This window comes from Globicephala melas, chromosome 5 (assembly GCF_963455315.2).
Source record: "Globicephala melas chromosome 5, mGloMel1.2, whole genome shotgun sequence".
In the NCBI taxonomy this organism is placed as follows: domain Eukaryota; kingdom Metazoa; phylum Chordata; class Mammalia; order Artiodactyla; family Delphinidae; genus Globicephala; species Globicephala melas.
In genome coordinates, this window is record NC_083318.1 from 44,651,137 (window position 1) to 44,676,213 (window position 25,077).

At 42.9% G+C, this 25,077-nt stretch overlaps 1 protein-coding gene across 1 annotated transcript in view; it reads right to left on the bottom strand.

The window, feature by feature from the left end:
• FAM184B (family with sequence similarity 184 member B) overlaps window positions 1–25,077 on the bottom strand; it is a 114,799-nt gene that overhangs the window by 21,080 nt on the left and 68,642 nt on the right. The window contains exons 8-10 of the mRNA XM_030864287.2: window positions 15,561–15,667; window positions 3,535–3,664; window positions 2,542–2,733 (exon numbers count right to left, since the gene is read on the bottom strand). Coding sequence (XP_030720147.1) covers window positions 2,542–2,733; window positions 3,535–3,664; window positions 15,561–15,667 — 429 coding nt within the window. The remainder of the gene's footprint in view (window positions 1–2,541; window positions 2,734–3,534; window positions 3,665–15,560; window positions 15,668–25,077) is intronic.

Below are 25,077 nucleotides of genomic sequence, written 5' to 3' on the forward strand. Positions count from 1 at the left end.
GGGAGTATCACCCGATGTCCTCACACACCCAGAACTCTGTTCAACTATGCAACAGAAGCCAGAAACAGGACAAAAATGCAACTGCCGGAACCAGGAAGAGAAGCCTCCTTCTTCCTGCAAGGTGCCTCCAGCGCCTTCTACTGACAAAGCTTAACACTGTGCTCTCTGTAAAGGAGGAGAAATGCTTAAAGAATCCAGATCATTATCGTAAGCAGGCATCAAGAGCTGAGAGGCATAAACTGATAACAGAAGGTAAATGTCCTAATATTTCATTTGTCTGATATATTTTTATTCAATTTTCACTCTTGCTAATGGTTTTAATTGAATTTCTCAAAATTGCTTCATGATCTTCTTGCTTCCCTGTTGCTGTTGAGATGTCTGATGACATGTGGATTCAAGTACTTTGAGGCTGGTACCAGTTTTCCTCGTTGGGAGCTTTTAGAATTTCTTCTGTTTCCTTGGTGTTCTGAAGTTTCAAGACAAGCCTGGGTCGGGTTTTTTTCATTTCCTTATAGGAATTTCATTCTGTTATTTCTTTGAAAATCTCCTCCCCTCCATGATCTCTTTCTGGAACTCCTATTTGCTAGATATCAGCCTCCTGGATTGTGTTTCTACACTTCTGGTTCCTTCTCTCCCATCATCCATTTCTTTGTCTTTCTACTTTGCTGTCTGGAAGGTTTCTTCATTTTCTATATTTCAACTCATTTACTGATTTTTAAGTTTTCTGCTATCCTGTTTTATATTTTAAAAGAACTCTTTCTTGCTCTAATTGCCCCCTCCTTTGCAAATAACATGTTGTCGTTGTTTCATGGATGCAAATCTAATCTCTTAATTCTGAGGATATCAATCCTCATTGAATTTTTTTTTCTGTTCCCCGCATTAGCCATTTCCTCTGAGTTCATTCTTTTCCTCTTGATAATCTTGGATTCCCACTCTCCCATTAGAGACTTCCTCGAAAGTTTAGTAATCTTCTGCTGTCTCTTCATATTTAAGAGTGGGCACTGAAGGATAATCAGAAACTCCATCTGTACCTGGGGTGGTGCAGCAGGGGGGCATCTGTTGGATGGTGAGTTCCTCTGGGGATCTCGGTTCTAGCTGCTTGTTTTCTGGAGCTGAGCAGAGAAAGCATTGCTGGGGGTGTGACAGAGGTGACTGTAGTCCACCGAATGGTTCAGTACACAGATTTTCACCTAAACTTAGTCACACATGCAAGCCTCATCCCAGCCTCTGTGACTGGCACTTCCTAATTCAGAGTCTCTCTGGCTTAGTTTACCCAGGGATCGCTGCCCCCCACCCCAATCTCTTGTCCTTAAATAAGACAGAGGTAATTGGCTGACTGTGCTGGGTAAGCTGGGAATCTGAGCTTCTAGGTGAGTCATACCCTCCACCTCACTCTTGCCTTCTGTTTCAACTGGTGCCTCCAATTCCTGGCTTCTCTGAGTTCCACTGTCAGCTTGATTCTCGTCCTTCTCTGTCTTCAGGCACTTTGGTTTGGTTTGAGTCTCTCTGCTCTGCACGGTCATATACTATGTCTCCATTTGTTTCCTGTCCTCATATATTGTGGTTCAAGGGTACAGATGTCTCCCAGCTTCATCTGAACAGAATATGCTTCTGCTGTGTATCTTCATTGGTTTTTTAGAGCATTTCCAATAGGAAAGAATTCAGAAGTCTTTATTTTGCCACCTTAAAACCACAACTCCCACGTTTTTTCATTTAATCATCTTGACATCTCAAAGAAGTGGGTCTCAATATCCCCAATTTATAGAAGGGGAAATTAAACTTGAGGCTTTAATTCAGTGAGACCCTTGAGTACCTAGCTACTATGAGCTAGGAGAGGATTCGGTAATGGACAGGTGGAGATGGTTCCTGGCTTCAAGGGGCTTCCAGTTTGGTGAATTTGATCATATAAAGAGGGAATTAGCGTGTGAAGCCAGCCCACTGTGTGAAGCCCGTGGTGACAGTGTGCTATCTGTAACAGTAAGAGTAGGAGCCCATCTCCTGAGACAGCAGGGAGGGAAGGCCTTCTGAGAAAGCAGAAGGTAGAGGTGACAGGTGAAAGATGCCTGATCCTCCCTGCTGATTACACATCGCCGAGGTCATCATTGTTTTCCAAGCCCTTCGGAAGGTCTATTTCTGCTGAGCTGGTCTTTCTCAACTCTGGGCTGCCCTCCTCTTTTCAGCTGCCAGGCTAAGCCTGACTCCTTAGCACACATCATGCATAACATTGCCCAAGTCATGAAAGAAAGTTTTTCTTACAATATCAAGATCATGGGCAGATGGGGAAAAGCAGTACCGGAAGCTCAAGGGACCTGAGTCTGAATCCTTGTCTTGCCACTTACTAGCTGTGTGACCCTGAGCAAGTTACTGAACCTCTCTGAGCCTCTTTCCTCATCCAGAAAGAGAATATGATAATAATGACCTCGTAAGATGATTGTGGGGACTGGAGATAATGTACATAAGGCACCTCATAAATTGCCGAGCAGATGCTTGCACAGCAAGTGCTAGGTAGTAGTTAGTGGACGTCATCGTCAGCACCCTTACCTTGACTTCCTGGTTTTTGGACTTCTCGAGCATGCGGAGCGCTCGCTGGTGGGCGGCCTCGAGCTGAGCTTTCGCCACCTGATTCTGCTGGACGCTCTCCTGGAGCTCGCGGTCGGAGAGCTGCTTGAGTGCCCGCAGGTCCTCCCTGTAGCTGCTGGTGCACTGCTCCAGAGCCTGCTGCATCTGCGAGACCTGCCCGCCGGAGCATCTGACCTCAGGCTGTGCCCCTCACCCCGCCTGGGATTTTCTTTAAATATAAAAAGCTTTCTGAACGTCTCCGCAGCCCAGCTGAGCCTCCTCTATCCAAGGGAACTCTGAGGGGGGTAGAAGCTGCAAGCGTAAAGAATCCGGGGACAGCCAGCTCTCCTGGGGGCTCCTCAGCTAGAGCCATGGATGCCAGGGAACAGGGAAGAAGGGCTGGAACGTATGCCACCCAAGAGAAATCAAGAGACCAGAAAACCCTCCAAAGGTCTACACAGCAGCCTCCCTTGCGTGGCCCCCCGTGCCCAAACCTCACTTTCTTACAGAAGCTTTCCCTGACAACCCTATTTGGCATTATACGCACCCTCTCATCACCAGACAGCCTCCAAATCTCCTTCATCCTGTTTTTTCTTTTTCCTGAAGCCCTTAACATGTTCTAATATACTATGTGCTTTGCTTATTTCCTAGGTCTAGTATTTTTTGTCTGTATCCACCTCCTCTGCTAAAATACAAGCTCTGTAATGCAGGACTTTTGTCTGGTTTGTTCACTGACGATATCCAAGCACTTAGAAGAGTTCCTGGCTCCTAGCAGGCGCTCATGAGCCATAGCAGGTGTTGAATGAATAAATAAACAGAAACAAGAATCCCACCTCGCCCTGGACCTGGAATACCCTCCCCAGCTTGAACAAGAATCAGACCCTGCATGCATTTCCAAGGTTGTCTGCAAGACTAAGGAAGAGGTAGGGTCTCACTCAGGATGAGGGTGCATCCCCACCACGGCTGTCCTTCTACCTGGGCTTGCAATTTGGCCTTCTGGCTCTGCCACTCCTCCTGCAGACGCTGGATTTCCGGTGCCTTCTCCTTCGGCAAAGAGCCCAGCAGAGGCTGCAGGTCACCTCCCTCCTTGAGGGGCACTTTGATCCTTTGAAGATATGGAGGCCAAAATCACAAAAGATCTCAGGCTGGAAATGACATGGTCACCCTGATAACATCTCAGCCACTCGGGCTGGGGGGAGGGAGCTCCGATGGCGGCTAGTTGAATGAGAGACATCTCACTTGGACTTTAAAAAGCCACTTGACTACAAATTCTCAGTGCTATTGCACTTGGGATACTGTCAAGATTCAGCTGGAATCACCCGGCATCTGTTTTAGTGGGTGCTTAATAAATGATGATTAATTGTCAGAATGACTGAGAGCTTAGAGTTACTTATATGGGGTCCCTGGGGGCTTCAAAAGAAGAGGTCTCTGGTGGTCTAATTTCACAACTTTTCCTGCATATGGAAAAAAATAACAAAACAATGATGCTTTACTTGAATACAGTACTTTACACTTTTCAAAGCACACTCAAAACTTTTACTGACTGTTCCCAGCTATAGATAGGAGGATTATAAATAGGCCTTTTTGTGTGTGTAGCAAGAACAAGAAAACGCTGGTTTAAAGCTCCAGTAGTTTCTGTATTCTAGAAGAGATGCTGACAAATATTTTTGGAGGAGACTTTCCTGTACTCAGTTCTGGGCTTTTAAACCAGCTGAGAAATTCAAATGTGATTGGTTGAGATTGTAAAGTTAAGTATTTATCCTGTTTAACAGTGCAAAAGGATGCCACATGGTGGGCATCTCTGCCAAGATTGCTGGGACTCAATGACGTTTTGCTTCCTCTGGCAAAGACATCAGGCCAGAGGACCAGAGGTTAGGGAGTTAGGGCCCTGGACTGCGAAGAAAGGCCATGATAAGGACTCTGGCTTGGCAGAGGTGAAAAGGCCCAGCAACATGGACAGAGGGGACCCTTGAAAGGAAGGGCAGGATGCTTAGGGCAGCATAGCGAAGTGGTTAAGAGCATGGACACTAGAGCCAGATTGCCCAGGTTCAAATTCCAGCTCTACTACACTGGTTATGTGACCTTGGCTGAGCTCTTCAAATTGTCTGGGTTTCCTCTTCCATAACATGGGGTTAATAATAGTACCTTTCACACAGATTGTTATAAAGCTTAATAGAGTAAATATCTTAAAAAATGCTTAACATTATGTCTGGCACATAGTTAATAATCACATAAAAAATTAATCAAACATTTAATAAATTGAGAAGTTTTCTTTCTCTGCATCCTAATTCTCTTAGGTTATCCTCAAACTTTTGGAAGCTATGCTAAACATAACCATATTTAAGGAACAATAAAGGGGCGATGCCTTGGTCTGAGCCCTGGTTAGGAGAAGCCAGAGGTGATAGACAGTGAAGCAGTCTAGAGCAAGAATGATAAGTGACACTACCAGGCTGGATGTGTGGAACAGGTAAACTTTCCCTGGGGAGGGGACCAGACTTTCTCCCAGGGCTCAGTTATTTTAAAAAACGTTTTATTGAGGTAAAGTTTACATTATTGAAATTATATGTACAGTTCAATGAGTTTTGACAAATACACACAACCATAAAAGCAACACCCCAATCAAAATATAGAACATTTTCATTACCCAAAAACTTCCCTGCACCCTCTTCCAGTCAATCCACCATCCACAGGCAGCCAACGCTTTGATTTCCATCACCATAGATTAGTTTTGCCTGATCTTAAGCATCATACAAACAGAATCACCTGGTACTACAAAATGTCTCTGGAATTCAACCACATTGTTGCAAATGTCAGTAGTTCATACTTTTGGCTGCTGAGTAGTATTTCATTACATGAATACACCATGATTTGTGTATCCATTTTCCTACTGATAAACAACATTTCAGCTGTTTTCACTTCTGGATTATTATGAATAAAGCTGTTAGAAACATCCTTGTACAAATATTTTTGTGGATATATGTTCCCATTTCTTTTGCTTAAATACCTAGAATTGGAATTGCTCATAGGTATATGCTTAATTTTTTAGGAAACTATCAAATGGTTTTCCAAAGTGGTTGTACCATTTCACACTCCCAGGAGCAATGCATGAGAGTTCCAATCACTACATCATTGCCAACATTTTGTGCTGTCAGTCTTTTAATTTTAGCCATTCTGGTAGGTGGGAAATGGTATTTCCTTTTGGTTTTAAGTTGCACTTCACTAATGACTAATGATGTTGAGTACATATTCATGTGCTTATGGGCCATTCATATATCTTTTTTATGGAAGTGTCTATTCAAACATTTTGTCCATTTAAAAAATATGCTTGTCTTTTTATTGTTGATTTATAGGTCTGTGGCTTGTCTATTCATTTTCTCACTGGCATTTTTTTAATGAGCATACATTTTAATTTTGATGAAGACCAATTTATCAATTGTTTTTGATGATTAGTATTTTCATGTCCTAAGAAATCATTTCCTACCCCAAATTTTCAAAGATATTCTCCTATGTATTATAGTTTTAACTTTATGTTTAGATCTAAGGAACATCTCAAATTAATTTTTATGCATGGGGTGAGGTAGAGGTTGAAGTTTATTTCTTCTCATATGTTTATCCAGTTCCAACACCATTCGTTGAAAAACTTTTCCTCTCCCTATTAAATTGCCTCAGCACCTTTAAGAAAAATTAATCTAACATCTTTGTGTAGGTCTATTTCCAGAACCTTCATTGTTTTTCATTGATCTATTTGTCTATCTATATACTGCTACCATATAGTCTTTATTACTCTTCATAATGTCTTCATAATGTCTTAAAATCAGGAAAGCCTGAGTCCTCCAGCTATGTTCTTCAAGGTTCTTCTTTTATCTAGGTCCTTTGCTTTTCCATATCAATATTCAGAACAGCTTATTTATTCCTACAAATAGGGCTATTGGGATTTTATATGGGATTGAACTGAGTCTATAGCTCAATTCAGAGTAAATTAAGATCTTAACAACATTGAATATTTCAATCATGATCATTCTGTCTATAAATAAATATACTTTTATTCTTCCTTTCTAATTTGTAGCTTTTTCTTGCTTTATAGGACTGGCTAGGACCTTCATGACAATGTTAAGTAGTGAAAGCAGAATTTTTGCCTTGTTTCAAATTTTAGGAGGAACGTGTTCAACATTTCACCATTATGCATGTTTACATAGTTTATCATAGATGATCTTTTTCAGGTTGAAGAAATTCTCTTCTATTCATGGACTGAAGAGTTTTTAATCACGAAAGGATGTTAAATTTTGTCGAATGCTTTTGTACGTCTATTGATATGATTCTTTTTTTTAATAATTTTTAAAAAACTACTTATTTTTATTTTTGGCTGCCTTGGGTCTTTGTTGCTGTGCGTGGGCTTTTCTCTAGTTGCGGCGAGCAGGGCCTACTCTTCGTTGCGGTTCATGGGCTTCTCATTGGGTGGCTTCTCTTGTTGCAGAGCACGGGCTCTAGGCATGCGGGCTTCAGTAGTTGTGGCACTCGGGCTCAGCAGTTGTGGCTCACGGGCTCTAGAGCACAGGCTCAGTAGTTGTGGCGCAAGGACTTAGTTGCTCCGTAGCATGTGGGATCTTCCTGGACCAGAACTCGAACCTGTGTCCCCTGCACTGGGAGGTGGATTCTTAACGACTGCGCCACCAGGGAAGTCCCGATGTGATTCTTTTTTCCCTTTATTTTTTAATGTGATGAATTACATGATTACCATTCAAATGTTAAACCAACCACGCATTCCTGGGATAAATTCTACTTGGTCATGATGTATTATTCTTTTTATATATTGCTTGATTTTATTTTCAAACATTTTGTTGAGGATTTTGCATTCATGAAGAATATTAGTTTGTCTATATTGGTGAATGTTTTAGGTGCCTTGACAAAAGTTTATTCTGTAGTTGTTCAGCATATTGTCTATAGGTATCAATTACATTAAGTTAGTTAAAAGTGTAGTTCAAATCTTCTATGTCCTTGCTGGTATTAGTTTAATCATTCAATCAAATACTCAGAAAAGGGTGTCAAAATCTCCAAATGTGATTGAGAATTTCTCCCTTTAGTTCTCTCAGTATTTGCTTCATTATTTTTAAAGCTTTGTTATTAGGTAATACAGATTCAGGATTGTTATGTCCTCCAGGTGAATTGACCCCTTTACCCTTATGAAATATCCCATTTTAATCCCTGGTAATACTCCCTGTTCTGAAGTCTACTGTGATATGAATATAGCCACATTAGCTTCCTTATGTTTCATATTTGCATGGTATGTCTATTCCTACCCTTTTACTTTCAAACCTATCTGTGCCTGTATCAGGGCTGCCATGCAAAATACCACAGACTGGGTTGCTTAAAAAGCAGAAACTCATTTCCTCATACTTCTGAAGGCTTGAAGTCCACGATCAAGGTGTCAGCAGGTTTGGTTTCACTAAGCCTTCTTCTAAGGCTTCTATTCTTCTGAAGCTTGCAGACAGCTATCTTCCTTCACCTTGTGTCCCCATGTGATTGTCCCTCTGTTGGCATTACCAGTGTGCTAATCTCTTCTTCTTATAAGGACATATTTAACTCAATCATCTATTTAAAGCCCTATCTCTAAATACATTCACATTCTAACATATTGGGGGTTAGGGCCTCAACATATGAATTTGGGGGGCGGGGCACAATTCAGCCAATAACAGTGTCTTTATGCTTAAATATCTCTCTTGCAGACAGCATATAGTAATGTCTTATCTTTTTATCCTCTCTGGCAATCTTTCTTTTTACTGATGTCTTTGTTTCATTTACATAGTAATTATTGAAATGGTTGGGTTTAAATCTATATCTTCCTATTTGTTTTCTATTTGTCCAATCCTTTTTCTTATTGTTTCTCCATTCTTCTTTTTCTATCTTCTTACCTGACAAATATTTTTTAGGATTCCATTTTAGTTCTTTTATTGGATTTATTTTAGCTCTTCTTTGTATTCATGTTTAATGTTGCTCTATGGATTACAATTTCTATCCTTAACTTATCACAGACTACTTAGAGTTAATATTTCACCTCTTTATATAAGTCCCTTATAACACAATAATTCCATTAATCCCTGTTCGTTGTTCTAGTGTGGTCATATATTACTCAACTACATGCATTATGAATTCCGTAATACAATGTTTTTTTATATTATTATTAAGCTGTTAGATGTCTTTTAAAGAAATTAAGGAAAAACAGTAGTTTTTTATATTTACCTATACATTTACCATTTCTGATGCTCTTCGTTTTCTCCTGTAGATCCATGTTTAAAGTTGGTGTAATTTCCTTTCAGCTTTAATAAATTCCATTGCCGTTTATCATACTGCAGCTTAGCTGGTGAAAAATTCTCTTAGCTTTTATATACCTGAAAATGTTCTATTTCAGTCTCATTTTTGAAGGATGTTTTCACTGGATTTAAAATTTGGACTTGACAGGTTTTTTTTTTCCTTTTAGTACTTTAATGATATTGTTCCATAGTTTTCTGGCTTTCAGAAGAAAATAAGGCTGGAAAGCTGACGAGAAGTCAATTGTCATTAGTATTTATGAAAAGTCACCTGTCCCCTGTATGTAATTTGTCTTTTTTTTCTTTTTTTTTTTCGTTACGCGGGCCTCTCACTGTTGTGGCCTCTCCCATTGCGGAGCACAGGCTCCGGACGCGCAGGCTCAACGGCCATGGCTCACAGGCCTAGCCGCTCTGCAGCATGTGGGATCTTCCTGGACCGGGGCACGAACCCGTGTCCCCTGTATTGGCAGGCGGACTTTCAACCACTGCGCCACCAGGGAAGCCCTGTAATTTGTCTTTTTAAAAAGCTGATTGCTTTAAGATTTGGGGGGGGATATATTTTTTTTCAGCAGATTTTCTGTGGTGTACTCCGGCATTGTTATCTTTGGATTTATTCTGTGGGGAGTTCACTGAGCTTCTTGAGTATGTGAATTGATGTCCCACACCAGTTTGGGGGAATTTTCAGTCATTATTTTTCCAAATATTTTTTCCTCCTCCATTTTCTTTCCCTTTTTTCTCTTGGGCTCCAAATACATGCATATTAGACCATTTCATATTGTCCCACGAGTCAGGAAGAATCTCTTCATTTTTAAAAAATCTTTTTTTCCCCTAATTCTCTGAACAAGACAGTTTCTACTGATCTGTCTTCAAGCCACTAACTTTTCTTTCACGGTTTTAATTTGCTGTTAAGCCTATCCAATGAGGTTTCCATTATGGATATTGTACTTTACAGTTTTAGAATTTCCGTTAGTTTCAAGGTTTTCATTTCTCTGCTGAAATTCCCTATTTGTTCACTCATTATAACAATCTTTTCCTTTATGTCCCTGAACATAGCTCATACAACTGCTTTCAAGTCCTTGTCTGCTAATTCCAATATCTAGGTCATTTTCGGCTTTATTGGCTGGTCTTTTTCTTGATTACAGGTCGCACTGTTCTGCTTCCTTCCACGTCTCATAATGTTTTCATCAAATGCTCAATATTGTGGATAATACAATGTAGGGAGTCTGTATTATGAATTCCTTTCAAAAGTGTTTAGTTTTGTTATGACAGCCAGTTAAATTACTGAAGGCTCTTTCTGATCCTTTTATGCTTGGATTTGTCTTTTGTTAGAGCAGGTATATTTCAACATTGTCCTTTGTTCTAGGGTGTGGCCCTTACCCTATAGGGTATGTTTCTTACTCCTAAAGTGTTACTTTTCTGAGGTCTCAACTAAATGCTCAGAGAGCTCAGAAAGGCTTTTTTATTCTGGCTGAGCTGAGACTCCAATGTCTGCTAGCATTGAATCTCTGGTATCTTCATTTTCCTCAGCACCATGGCAGCAGCACACTCCTAGGCCTCATGGACTCTCATCTTGTACATGCTCACTCAAGCCCCTGGCAAGGACCTATAGAAAACTCTCATAGATTTCTGCCCTCTATCCCCCCCACATAGGATCCTCTCTTCTGGTATCCTACCTTTGGCAGCCCTGAGCCCTGACATCTGCCTGCTCAGCTCAGCTTGCCTCCAGTTCTCTGCACTGTGGTTGGCACTGTCCCCAGGGAGAGAGACAGGAGCAAATGTGGGGTGATTATGGGATTCAACTCATGTTTCCCTTCTGAAGGACATGGTCCTTCTCTGCATATTGTCCTATTACTCAAAAGAGCTGTCTCATATATTTTGCTCAGTTTATAGTTGTTTACAGAAAGAGGGAAAGTCTAATACCAGTTACCCTGTCATGCCTGGAAGTGGAAGTTTCAGTCCTTATTATTGAGTATTAAAGGAGAGAGTGACCTTGGAAAAGTAGAAAAACTGTGGAACTTCATGTGGCACATAAGAACAGCTGCCCTAAGTTGAGATGTAGTTAAAAGCGTGAGTTCTGGAGCCAGAGAAACTATCATCTGGATCCTACCATCTACTGGCAGTGTAAGTAGATGGGCAAGTTACTTAACCTCTCTGTTCTTCAGTTTCCCTCATCTGTAAAATGAAGTACTTCAGGGACTTTGCGGGTGGTGCAGTGGCTAAGAATCTGCCTGCCAATGCAGGGGACATGGGTTCGAGCCTTGGTCTGGGAAGATCCCACATGCCATGGAGCAACTAAGCCCGTGTGCCACAACTACTGAGCCTGCGCTCTAGAGCCCGTAAGCCACAACTACTGAGCCCACGTGCCACAACTACTGAAGCCCATGAGCCTAGAGCCCGTGCTCTGCAACAAGAGAAGCCACTGCAATGAGAAGCCCGCGCATCACAATGAAGAGTAGCCCCAGCTTGCCACAGCTAGAGAAAGCCCGCGCGCAGCAGCAAAGACCCAACGCAGGCATAAATAAATAAATAAATATTTTAAAAAATAAAATAAAATGAAGTACTTCAATAATGGTGTCTACCTAATGAAGATGAAATGGGTTAATCCAACATTCAGTAAATATTTGTTATTTTCATCATCATCATTATTCCCTGGAACACCACTAATGGGAATTCCCCTCTCTTACTCCATTTTATTGCCCCAAATTCCCTCATATCCTAAAAACCTGATCTTATCCTACCATCTCTCACAAAGCAAGCCATAGCTAACTCTCCTGACTCCCCATGCTCCCTTTGAAGTTGATTGTGACCTGCTACCCCCCACCTTAAATCAACAGCCACTGGAAAAGCCACCTCCCTCTTACAGCCACCATGCCAAAAGTTTCCTGACAAGCATCCTTCAAGGGGTTAACTACTGAATACGCAGCCTCACCCCTTAAAGGAGCCAATGCGTTTGTTCTGTCCTGCAGCCTCTAACCTTGGATCTTTCTATTCCTTTCTCATCACTGCTTAGTCCTTACACTCCCACTAAAACCACTGTGGAAGAAGCTTACAGACCCCACACTTCCTCATTTTGTTCTATAGCTGAGGAACCCCTTTATCAATATAGCTATGTGGGAGAAAAAGACAAGTCTGTTGTGACCACCACTGCTGTTGCTCTGCCCAGCATCTTCTCCTTGGGGAAGCCTTTCCTCTTTCCATGGTGGTCCTGTTTAGTCCACAGGGTTTGGGTGCAGCTAACTCTGCCCTCATCATTAGCTGGCCCCAGGGAAGGGCATGTGACACATACCTGGCCAATCAGAGCCAGGCATCTCCTTGGCCAGAAAGACTGGCTCAGAGATGCACATGTGCCCCAAGCTGGGCCCCTTAGAAAACTCTTTCAAATTCCTGCCAGTATTTTCACAGTAAAGTTTATTTCTTTCCCTTTGGAATTGTGAGTTTTAAACAGGACAAGATTTGTGGATGCCAGTGGTAAGTGACAGTACCAGGATTTAGTCTGGAGGCCTGACTCCAGAGCCTGTGCTCTTTAACTTCTATGGTTCTACACCTCATAGATCCTGAGACAGAATCTGGAGGGACCTGTGGAAGTATTATTAGCTGAAGAGTTCACTGGACTACAGGGTACCCGACACTGCCATTGATATGATTTAGGAGTGTAGGCTCTGCTTCCTCAATGCTATGTGTTTCTGTCCCCTCAAAATTCATATTTTGAAGCCTATTGCCCAATATAATGGTATTAAGAAATGAGGCCTTTGGATTCTTTACAGACCTAGAACAAAAAAAATCTTAAAATTTGTATGGATACACAAAAGATCCCGAATAGCCAAAGCGGTCTTGAGGGAAAAGAACAGAGCTGGAGGAATCAGATTCCCTGACTTCAGACTATACTACAAAGCTACAGTAATCAAGACAATATGGTACTGGCACAAAAACAGAAATATAGATCAATGGAACAGGATAGAAAGCCCAGAGATAAACCCACGCACCTATGGTCAACTAATCTATGACAAAGGAATAATGGAAATAAAAACAAAAATAAACAAATGGGACCTAATGAAACTTAAAAGCTTTTGCAAAACAAAGGAAACTACAAACAAGACGAAAAGACAATCCTCAGAATGGGAGAAAATATTTGCAAACAAATCAATGGACAAAGGATTAATCTCCAAAATATATAAACAGCTCATGCAGCTCAATATTAAAAAAACAAACAACAAACAACTCAATCCAAAAATGGGCAGAAGACCTAAAGAGACATTTCTCCAAAGAAGACATACAGATGGGCAAGAAGCACATGAAAAGCTGCTCAACATCACTAATTATTAGAGAAATGCAAATCAAAACTACCATGAGGTATCACCTCACACCAGTCAGAATGGGCATCATCAGAAAATCTACAAACAATAAATGCTGGAGAGGGTGTGGAGAAAAGGGAACCCTCCTACACTGTTGGTGGGAATGTAAAGTGATACAGCCACTATGGAGAACAGTATGGAGGTTCCTTAAAAAACTAAAAACAGAACTACCATATGACCCAGCAATCCCACTACTGGGCACACACCCAGAAAAAAACATAATTCAAAAAGACACATGCACCCCAATGTTCATTGCAGCACTATTTACAATAGCCAGGACATGGAAGCAACCTAAGTGTCCAGACAGATGAGTGGATAAAGAAGATGTGGTACATATATACAATGGAATATTACTCAGCCACAAAAAGGAACGATATTGAGTCATTTGTAGAGACTGTCATACAGAATGAAGTCAGAAAGAGAAAAACAAATATGGTATATTAATGCATATATGTGGAACCTAGAAAAATGGTACAATTTATGGACACCAAAGCAGGAAAGTGGTGGTGGGGGGTGGTGGTGGGATGAATTGGGAGATTGGGATTGATATGTATACACTAATATGTATAAAATGGATAACTAATAAGAACCTGCTGTATAAAAAAGAAATAAAATTCAATAAATAAATAAATAAATGTGAATACCCATTTAGAAAAAAGAAAAAAAAAAGAAATGAGGGCTTTGGAAAGTGATTAGGTCATGAGGGTGAAACCTCCATGAATGGGATTAGTGCCTTTATAAAACAGACCCTAGAAAACTCCCTTGCCCTTCCACCTTGTGAAGACACAGTGAAAAGATGCCTTCTATAAGCTAGAAAGTGAGCCCTCACCAGACACAGAACCTGCCATCACCTTGACCTTCGACTTTCCAGCCTCCAGAACCATAGAAATAAATTTCTGTTGCTCATAAGCCACTGTTAAGCAGTCCAAATGGACTATGGCAACCAACTACTTGAAGAGCTGCCAGATGGTAGCATGGCTTCCATGTCATCTGTCAGGACCCCACACAGCCGTTGATTAGTGTGGGGCAGTGGATTATAACTGTGGTGGCCTCAGAATCACCTGGGAAGCTTTCTCAAAAGACATAGGGCTGGGATGTACCCAGACCCACTGTATCAGAATCTTGTGAGGTGGTGTGACAGATCATTATTGTTCAGCAAATATTCACTCCCCTTCCTCTGCCTTGTGTGATGCTATGGATTGAATTGTGTCTCCCCAAATTTACATGTTGAAGCTCCAATCACCATTGGTGGTATTTGGAAATAAGGCCATGGGAGGTAACTAGGTCAGGCCAGTCGAGCCCTCATGGTGAGATTAGTGTCCTTATAAGAAGAGACACAAGAGAGATCTCCTCCCACACTGTCTGCCGCCTTTCTCTTCACCATGTGAGGACACAAGAAGAAGATGGCCATGTGCAAACCAGGAAGAGAGTTCTCACCAGGAACTGAATGGACCAGCACCTTGATCTTGGGCTCCCCAGCCTCCAGAACTGTGAGAAATAAACTTCTTCTATTGTATGGTATTTTGTTATAGCAGCCCAAGCTAACTAAGACATGTGGCAAGCATATTCTCCTCTGCCTAGGGATATTAGTTTTGGTCATGTGACTTTCTTTGGCCGACAGAATGTGGGTAAAAATGAGAGAATGCAGTTCTGAGTGTAGGCTTTAAGAGGCACTGCATGTTTCCATCAGCTTTTTTGAGTTTCCTCCCTTTACCATGACAACAACATGCCCTGGAGGGGCTAATCCGTCAGTCTCGGTCCCAGCATGGGAAGGCATCTGAGCAGACTTAAACTCTACCCATGGTTTGGGGCAGAGCAATAACAGCTGACTCTCAGTCAGGAGCCAAGCTCATAAAAATAGCAGAGCTTGGCAGAGCCAAGAATAAAGATAGCTGACCTATGAGCTAAAACCACCGAAATTTGGGGAATGTTGGTTACAACAGCAAAAGCTGACTAATATAGCTGATAAAGGTGGGAGATTTCCACTCAGTGACTAAGCTCCCTCATCTCCCTTCCTTAGTTAAGAACACTTGGAAGAATAGGGAGCAGAGGTTTGGGGCCAGACCAGGTCTGTCTGAATTTGGGGCAGTTTATTAACCCTTTTGAGTTTCAGGTTCTTAATATACAAAAGGGTCCCTCTGGGTTGTTGTGACAATTAAATAAGATAATTCAGGTAAAGTCCATAGCTGTGCTGGAGGCATACAAGACATGTCTGTTCCCTCCCTAAGCATCATGCAGGGGGCGGTGATAAACACGTGAGGACAGAATGAATGAACGAATGAATCCTTCCAAGTCTGAGTCCTCATTCACTGGAGCCCTCAGAAGACTGCCTGTCCGCCTGTACCTTTCCTCTTCATCGCTGTTGGTTCCTTCTTCAGCTGCTAACTTATCTTGAAACTCTTCTCCTCTGCGCAGAGTCTGAGAGGGTTCATTCGGCCTCAAGCATGGATCCTAAGGCAAAAACAGTTGCAAGATGAGACGAAGTACAGTTCTCTGAGTCAACTTGTGGTTTATCAAACCAGAGGGTGGAGGAGAAAGAGCCCCCTGCAATCCAGTGGCAGTGCCCAGCTCGCAGGCCTGTGATGATTCAGTGCTGAGCCCCCTGCCTTGCTTAGGAGCAGTGTCAGCCCTTATCCCTGTGTCCTGTTTCCAGTCTACCAAGCATGTCAAGCAGCTGACGAAATTAAACCGCGGAGCGAGGAAGTAGCTTGTCCACGGTTCCCACCAGTGAGGAGTGGAAATGAAATGCCATTGGGGAATCTGACCCTGCTGTGGGGACCTGAGAACAGTGCCAGCAACAGCCACTGGTCTATAAGTGGGAGCAACTGGTATTATTATTATACGCATTTTACAGGTGGCAGTCTGCTACATCCTATCACACAGGATCAGAAAACATGGAACTTGCCCAGAAGCTTCGAGAAATGGGGTATGGTGGGAGGACAATATGGAAACCATGAGGTAATAATGAGGCTTCGGAATTTTCTATGAGGTTGAATTTGTCTGTTATCATTTCCCCTTTCTGCAGAGATAGAAAGGTGAAGACTTTCTTATTTTGATTCTTCTACTTGTTACAGTAACCACTGTCCATGGAAAACAGGGTAAGACAGGCTAGGAGAGATTTCTTTGTTGAGAAATCTCATTAAATAATAATAAATTGCAACCTGGGCTTCCTGCTAACTATGTGCCTGGCCTTGAGCCTGTCTTGTCTGTTTTTTCTGGACCTGAGCTCCATCAGCTGTAAAACAAAGGGGTTGGTGACATCTGTGGTTTTCAAACTGTGCTCCAACCCTGGGAGATGCCCTCGGGGGTGAGAGGGACAAAGCTGAGGCTGGAAGATGGGGCCTTGGGCTCCCCTCCCCACTTGACACAGAATGAAACTGCTTTGGTTGCCTTCCGTGTACTCTAATGTCTATGAAAGGCCACCAGTGTCAAGGCCAATGATGACCTCCATGTTGCCAAATCCAATGGTCACTCCTCGGGCCTCAGCTAACGGGACCTCTCTGCAGAATTGGAAATATCTGATCACTCCCTCCTCCATGCAGCCCCCTCTCCTGGGTTTCCGTCTCTCTTGCAGCTGCTCCTTTTCGGTCTCCTCTGCTAAAACCTCCTCCTCCCCTGCCCTAGACCTCAGTCCTTGGACTTCTCTTTTCTCTCTCACTCCCTAGTGTCTCATCTAATTCCATGGATACTGATGACAAACAAATTTATCTCTATTTCCAAGTTTCCCCCTAAAGTCTGGACTTGTATATCCAACTGCCCTCCAGATATCTCTTGGATGCTTAATAAGCTTCTCAAAACTGTCACACGTCCAGAACTGAACACTTGGTCTCACTTCCTCCAAATGACAAGCACGCACCTGCTACAGGGCCTTTGCACTGGTTGTTTCCGCTGCCTGCAGTGCTCTACCCTGTGATATTTATGTGCTTCCTCACTTCAGTCACCACCACCAAGAATCTTTCCCTTGTTTAAAGCTTGGGCTCTGGCAGCAGACTGCCTATGTTTAAATCCCAGTTCTTCTTATTGATGATGTAACTTTTGGAAAATTACTTAGGTTGTCGTGAGGATTAAATGCATGTAAATGTAAACGAATGTAACATCCTTGGAACAGTATTAGCTACACAGTAAGTACTCAAAATAACATTCCCCAGGATTATTCTCTGACTACCTTTCTCTAAAATAACACCCCCTCTCACTTTCTTTTTCCCACCTTGCTGTACGACCTCACTGTTTGTTTTCCGGTGACGTTAATTGTCTACTTTTTTATTCTGGTTCCCTCACTGGAAGGTAAGCCCCATGAGGGCAGGGACTCTGCTCTGTTTCACCATTGTTTTCCTGGTTCTGAGGACAGTGTGTGGCACGTGGTTACGCTCGGTAAACATGACATAAATAAACCCAAATAACTCATGGGCCACTCTAGGACAGCAGGAGGACCATTTTCTCCCACACTCACCCCACGCTCCCATCACGTCCCCTGGGGGCAACAGCTGGGACTAACTGCACTTCTCGTGAGAAATCTGCAAGGCACGCGGCTGGAAGGTGTGGGTGTAGGGATGGCTGTGGCCCAAACTTTGGGTGTCTTCCAGCTCTGCTCAGGAGCCCTTAGTGCCTTCATAATTCTTAAGTTCTGAGAACTTTGTGGTGTCTCTAAGTAGGACAAAATCTTGATCCCATGTTGGACCCCTCCGAAGAATCAGGGTGGCGGGGCATTTGGGAAGTGACTGTCCACCCCTGCTCGGAGGACCTGTCCAGAGTGCCCAGCAGCACAGCTTGTTAGAGGCTAAGGGGCCATTCTGCCTCCACAGCCATTCTACCTAAGCCCTTGTCTTCCCTTTGCGGGTGATGTGTTCTGAGCCAACGTAGTTAAGTCAGAGCTACATTCCCCAGGATTCCCTTCCCTGCATACTCTGGGCCAGCTGACTTTGTGCAAGGTCTGGAAGATGAGCACAAAGCAGCAGGCTTTATCTTTCTAAGCCTCTGGATGCCTGATGCAGAGCGCCAGGGGTGGCTGGAGCTCACGCGCACCGTCACCAATCTGCTGGCTCAGCTTGGTGGACCGGGCAGTTTGGGAGCTCTCAGCTCTTCTGCCTCCTGCTGGACCATCCCTAGGCTTCTCCGTGTCCTGGGCCAAGGGCATGTTTGACTCTACGATGAAGGATGCCAGACTCTCCCACAGGTCACACGTATCACCAAAGCTGGAGCTTCGTCAGCCTCAGAAACTGACACTGTTCCAGCTCAGTTCCAGGGTTGCATTCGCCCTTGGTCTTCCCCATTCTACATCTGTCCTTCTTTCCTTCTGGCTGCCTGCCCTGCTTCAGGTCCACTTTAAGCCCCACACCAGATTCCGGAGCAACAGTTGAACATAAAGTATTTAGCTGGCTCCCACAATTATGTCAGGTTATTTCCCAAAAGGAATTCCATATTCTATATCATTTCTAGTAATTTGTTCCTCTGGTCAAACCCTAACTGATGCACACTCTTTAATCTCCAGACCCCATTTATCCTTCAAAGCTCTACTCAACTGTCACTTCCTCCATGAAGCCTTCACAATCTCTTTTGCTGCAATTACCCTCTTTCTTCTCAAAGTTCCCATAACAATTATTTTGGTACCATAATTTGTTCACAATATTTAGTGGTCATTTACTACGTTCCAGGCACTGTTCCAGGACACAGCAATAAATGAAACAGACAAAAGTTTTTCTGCTTTGTATTAGTTATAGAAGTGTTCTCTCTCTCCCATCCTGGAAGATAAATGAGGGTAAAAGTAATCCCAGATATAGTTTTCAAATTGTTATAAGTCCTACAGCCAGTAACTAAGAACATTCAGCATGGCCATTTTCCATTGCCTGAATCCTCTCTCTTCAGTGTTTGTAACTGGACACTGAAGTCTAACTGGTTGACATGCTCTAGGTGCAGGACCCAGTGAGTCTGGTTCATTGTTGTGCACTTTCAAAAATGATGTCACTGACCAGCTTACAACCTCCACGTGGACCTGAGGCTAAAAGGACCACCTTTGCCTTGTACTTTCAGGTATTTTGGGCATTGAATTATCTTGGAGCTCTCCAATTCTTATAAAGCCCAGAAGCAAAGATCATAATCTAAGCAAAAGAGCTTTGTGAGACAACTGTTATAAACACATGTTCTGTATAATGTGGGGAAAATTGCACAGTAAATATGGAACAACAAAAAATCAGAATAGCATAATACTACACTATAAATACATACATGATGACCAAAGTTAATTAGGTCCAGGTTTCAAAAGGAAAATGGAAGGTTACAAGGAAATTTTAGTAAAAAGAAAGCACAAAATATGTGGCCAAAACAATCTAAATGGTACCAGTAATCACAATAAATAGGAATTGGCTTGGGCTTCCCTGGTGGCGCAGTGGTTGAGGGTCCGCCTGCCGATGCAGGGGACGCAGGTTCGTGCCCCGGTCCGGGAAGACCCCACATGCCGCGGAGCAGCTGGGCCCGTGAGCCATGGCCGCTGAGCCTGTGCGTCCGGAGCCTGTGCTCCACAACGGGAAAGGCCACAACAGTGAGAGGCCCATGTACAGCAAAAAAAAAAAAAGAATTGGCTCAATTCAACATGAACATCTCTACCCTGGTAAAAGGAATCATTCACTAAAAAGCTCTAATAATGAAATTGTAGACACCTAACAACAGAGACTGAAAACATAAGGCAAAATGTACAGAAATGCAGGGAGAAATAAGCAAATTTATAGTGGGAGATTTTAATGCATGCCTCTCAGAGACTCATACATCAGGTACACAAAATGAGCTAGGATATGCAAGATTTGAACAAGATTAAGAAGCTAAGCCTAATAGCTAAAAAAGAATAGTAATCACTGCTGATGTGTATATGATGCTTAGTGTGCACCAGGCCCTCAACTCTCTGAGGTGTGAATCATTCCATTTTAAAGGTGATGAAACTGAAGCCGGAGAGGACATGTACCTTGCCCTAGGTCATACAGTGAATATATCACAGAACTAGAATTTAAATATATAAACTTTAACAACCAAACTGAGACTACTTCTTTGCTCTCACATAGGAAACATTAAAAAAAACTGACCCCACAGCAGGCTACAAAGCAAATCTCAACATAGTTCAGAGTGTTGACATTCTACAGACCATATTATCTAATGACAATGCAATAAAATTAGAAAACAATAAGAAAGTAGGTTTAAAAATGAGACAAACTTCAAAACTCTGGGATACAGCTAAAGATATGTACTTAGAGGGAAATTCATAGCCTTAAATGTATTTATTAGAGAACATTTAAGAAGTTAGATAAAGGATAACATAAACCTGAAATAAGTAGAAGGAAAGAGGTGTGAAAGACAAAATTAATGACGTAGAAAAAGACAGATCTGACCAACATATCTGAAAGCTGGCTTTTTGAAAAGACACATCAAACGTGTAGTAAGACTGATCAAGGAAAGAGGGAGAAGGAACTTAAAGCAACATGAATAATTGGCAAATATCTCACGACAGTTATTATGGAGATGAAAAAGAAGTTCAAATGTACTCTGAGCCACTGTGAAGACCATGAAAGAGAATGTGCAGGATATAATTTCTGGGCTACCTTATCGACCACTGATATATCCTGGGCAGAAGTCCAGAAACAGGAGAGGATGGAAAATGCTTAAAAAGGCTGATGATGCACTCGGATGGCTACACCAGCCCCCCACTACATAGCATTCATCCATTTCCATACATTAACTCATGGATGCCTGCAACTCAGTGAGGTGGGCAGGAAAGACACCCCCATCCTTGTGTTAGAGAGCAGGATCTAAAATCAGAGAAGTCTAGCGACTTGTCTCAGGTCACACAGCCACTGGAGAACAGCACAGGACTGGACTCCTGGGTCGTCCCACTACCATTCGTGTCATTCCATGTGACTGCACTGGCACTTGGCTATGCCGTTAGCATGATCGCCAGCTGCCAGTGTCAGGGCCTAACTGGGTGAGTTCAAACTGGGTGGTACAAAAGTGCTGCTGAGAAGTATCTAAAAAGAGACACTCAAAATCAACCTGAGAGATGAAGGCTGTTTCCCAAATCAACAGGGAGGTAAACTCAGTAATCTTTTCTGTTTCTGTTCAGTTGTTTCCAGCCCCCATGACACCAGAGACAAGAGCATCCTTCCTCCCAAAAGGGAGATGAATCCTCCCCCTCCCCGCAAGTAACTGAAGGACCCCAGTGTTCTTCTAAATCATCCTCTGGCCAAGGTTAATTTTTGAAGGTGTTCCTAATCTAACTCAGAATGGCACCCTCAGTCCCATTCATTCAGTTGTCATGTCATGGATCAGTTAATGTACAAGGAAGTGTAAACAGCTGCCTCATTCAGGTATGTTAAGTGCTGGAAGGATAAAGATTAATGAGATACAGTTCTTGATTTCAACAAACTAATGGTTCAGCAGAGGGGACCAACAGACCATATAAATGGCAAAAACATCCCCTTCCTTCACCCACCCTCCTTCTGTACTTGGTGTCTTGGGTCAAAGTGCATCATTCAAAAGGAGCTGGGATGCCATCTGAATATTCATCAAACGGACTTGACCATGGAAATGAACAGTTGGCTGAAAGAGCACTTTCAAGCCCGCCAATACTCATTTCTCTGAATTCCAAATGGAGCGGACTCTCCAACCTCCCTTTTCTGTTTGTCTGCTTGCGGTCCCAGTGAGTTCCTCCCAGGACCAACCCTGAGCCACTCTCGGTGTATCCTGAGTTAATTGCCCCTAATTCACACTCTTGGGTTCCCCATCAGGCATTTCTCAGGTTCTGCCCAGGGCTCTCTCCATTGTTAAAGTATGCACAGAAAAATAAATAACTCTGCTTCTCCTCCAACCATCCACGGCAAAAGCCTCCTCCCAACTCCCCCCAAGCAAATGGCTGGTTATTTTAAACCCACGTTCACATTAGGTCTTCATCTTTCATCTTCTAGGCAATGAACCTCACCTAGATTGTTTCTATTTTAAAGGAATACCCATGCCCAGGAAATCTCCTGGAAGGAAATATTGAAAGTCATTCTCAAGTTCATTTGACAATCTTTCAAAGGTAGCATTATGTACATCTTAAAATAGAACACCTAATGCAATGGGGTTTTGCTGAAATGATTACAGGGGACTGTAATAGATACTACAAAGTCACCTTACATTTATAGACTCTATAACAGTTTTGAAAAGTGCCTTCATGTGCTTGCTTCTGTTCATTACAAGTCTCTGGAGGGGTGGAGGGCAGGGACTATCACTGCCACGTTACTAATGAGAAGCGGTATGGAATCGTGGTTTGGGCCCTGGTGCTGCTCTTTGGGCCTCAGTCTCCCTATCTGTAAAGCAAGGATAATAATAACACTTGCCTTGGGACTTCCCTGGTGGACCAGTGGCTAAGACTCTGCACTCCCAGTGCAGGGGGCCCGGGTTTGATCCCTGATCAGGGAACTAGATCCCACATGCCGCAACTAAGAGTTCGCATGCCGCAACGAAGATCCCGCATGCAAAGATCCCACGTGCCACAACTAAGACCCGGCACGGGCCAAATTAAAAAATAAATAAATAAATAACACTTGCCTCATAGGGTTGTTGTGGGACTGTGTACTGCACTACATTATTGGTACTTGATCTATGTTTGCCACTAGGAGTAGTGAGGAAACTGATCTCAGAGAGATAATTACATAATATTTACTTCCTGCATTTGAAATGGAGCTCTCCAAGGACCAGGACTGGGCCTCACTCACCCCGGCATCCAGCCCTGTGCCTTGCACAGTGATAGCACTCATAAATACTTGTTGAGGCGAAATGACTTGACTGATAATGACCACAAATGACTCTCCTTTTTCTTCTGGAGACGGTGCAGGCAGGGATCTATGAAAACTTTGCCCCTTCTCTGCCCCCGGTTCACTGTAACCCAGGCATCAGAAACTTCCAGAAAAAAAGTTTCCTTTAGAATTACCAAGACTGACATGGCTTTCTGAAAACCAATGAAGAACATTGTGAACCTAAGAGAATCAAGGAGACTAGACATCAGAGACCAGGACAAACGGCTCAGTGGAGTCTCAGCTGTCTATGATGGGGACAGAGCCATACCCAGGGTTGGCAACCCTCCCTCTTCATATCCTGTGGGTGGAGTGAAAAGTCTGCCCTCAGTTGGCCTTATTATTTATATCTCTCTTGGCTCACTGAAATGCTTTGGCAAAACAGCAAAGAACAACCTTTGTCGCGTCCCACGTGGGTACAGGGTTCACCACACTGCAGTGTGCTGCTCACACACCTTCTGCATGAGCCTGGACTTTGCACCTCCAGGGCCTCAGCAAAGGTTTGACTCGCTTGGCTGATATAGAGTTGGCTTGCCAAAAATATCTGAATTAAATTACAAATGTTCTCTGATTGATCAAGTTCAGAAAGTTGTGTAACCTGCTGTGTTGGCAAGGTTGTGGGGAAACAGGCACTTGCACGTGCTGCCGTGGGGGTACACTGACAACCTTGATGGAAGGCAATGCAGCAAATCTATCAAAGTTAAAGCCACTCATACCGCTGGACCCAGCAAATGCTACGATGGTAAGAGTTAGCACCTACTGAGCATTTACACGTGCTGGGTGCTGTTTTCATCACTGCTTATATATTAATTCCTTTAGTCCTCACAAAAACCCTGGGAGGTAGGTACTATCATCAGACCCATTTTACAGGCGAAGAAGCTCAAGCAAAGAGACTTTAAATCAATTGTCCAAGATTCTTTAGCCAGTAAGAAACCAGGCGTCAGGTTCAGGGGACAGCTCGCTTAACCACTATGCTACACTGTATCCCTCTACAGTGTTATCCATTTAAGTATTATCTATAGTGAAAAATTAGAAACAAACCAAAAAATTCATCATAAGGGAAAAGGTACATGTATTACAGTTTTTCTGTTCAAGGGAACACTAGACAGTTGCTCTTTTTAAAAAAAAAATGAAGTTGATATGGAAGTGTACTGCTGTGTTACAATCACCAAGCTATAAAAATTTAAGTTTAGAAAAAAGCAGAGTGAAGGAGAGAATTCTAACATTTTCAGAAGAAAATAATATATTCATAATGATGCCTGCATATGCACCATATGAAAGGAGATACAAGAAGGGGTAAAACAAGATAAGACAGGGAACTGGGGGAGGGGGCACGCTTTTCACTGTATACCTTTATGCACCTTATGAATTCTGTGCTTTGTAGGTAGGTTATCTTTTTGAAAAGAAAACTCAGTTTAAAAGAACAGACTAGGAGATTGGTTCAAGATGGCGGAGCAGAAGGACGTGTGCTCTCTCCCTCTTGCAAGAGCACCGGAATCACAACTAACTGCTGAACAATCATCAACAGTAAGATACTGGAACTCACCAAAAAAGATACTCCACATCCAAAGACAAAGGAGAAGCTGCAATGAGACAGTAGGAAGGGCGCCATCACAATAAAATCAAATCCCATAACCGCTGGGTGGGTGACTCACAAACTGGAGAACAATTATACCACAGAAGTCCGCCCACTGGAGTGAAGGTTCTGAGCCCCACGTCAGGCTCCCCAACCTGGGGGTCTGGCAATGGGAGGAGGAATTCCCCGAGAATCAGACTTTGAAGGCTAATAGGATTTGATTTCAGGACTTGGACAGGACTGGGGGAAAGAGAGACTCAACTCTTGGAGGGTACACACAAAGTAGTGTGTGCATCAGGACCCAGGGGGAAGGAGCAGTGACCCCATAGGAGACTGAACCAAACCTACCTGCTAGTGTTGGAGAGTCTCCTGCAGAGGCGGGAGGTGGCTGTGGCTCACCGCAGGGACAAGGACACTGGCAGCAGAAGTTCTGGGAAGTACTGATTGGCATGAGCCCTCCCAGAGTCCACCAT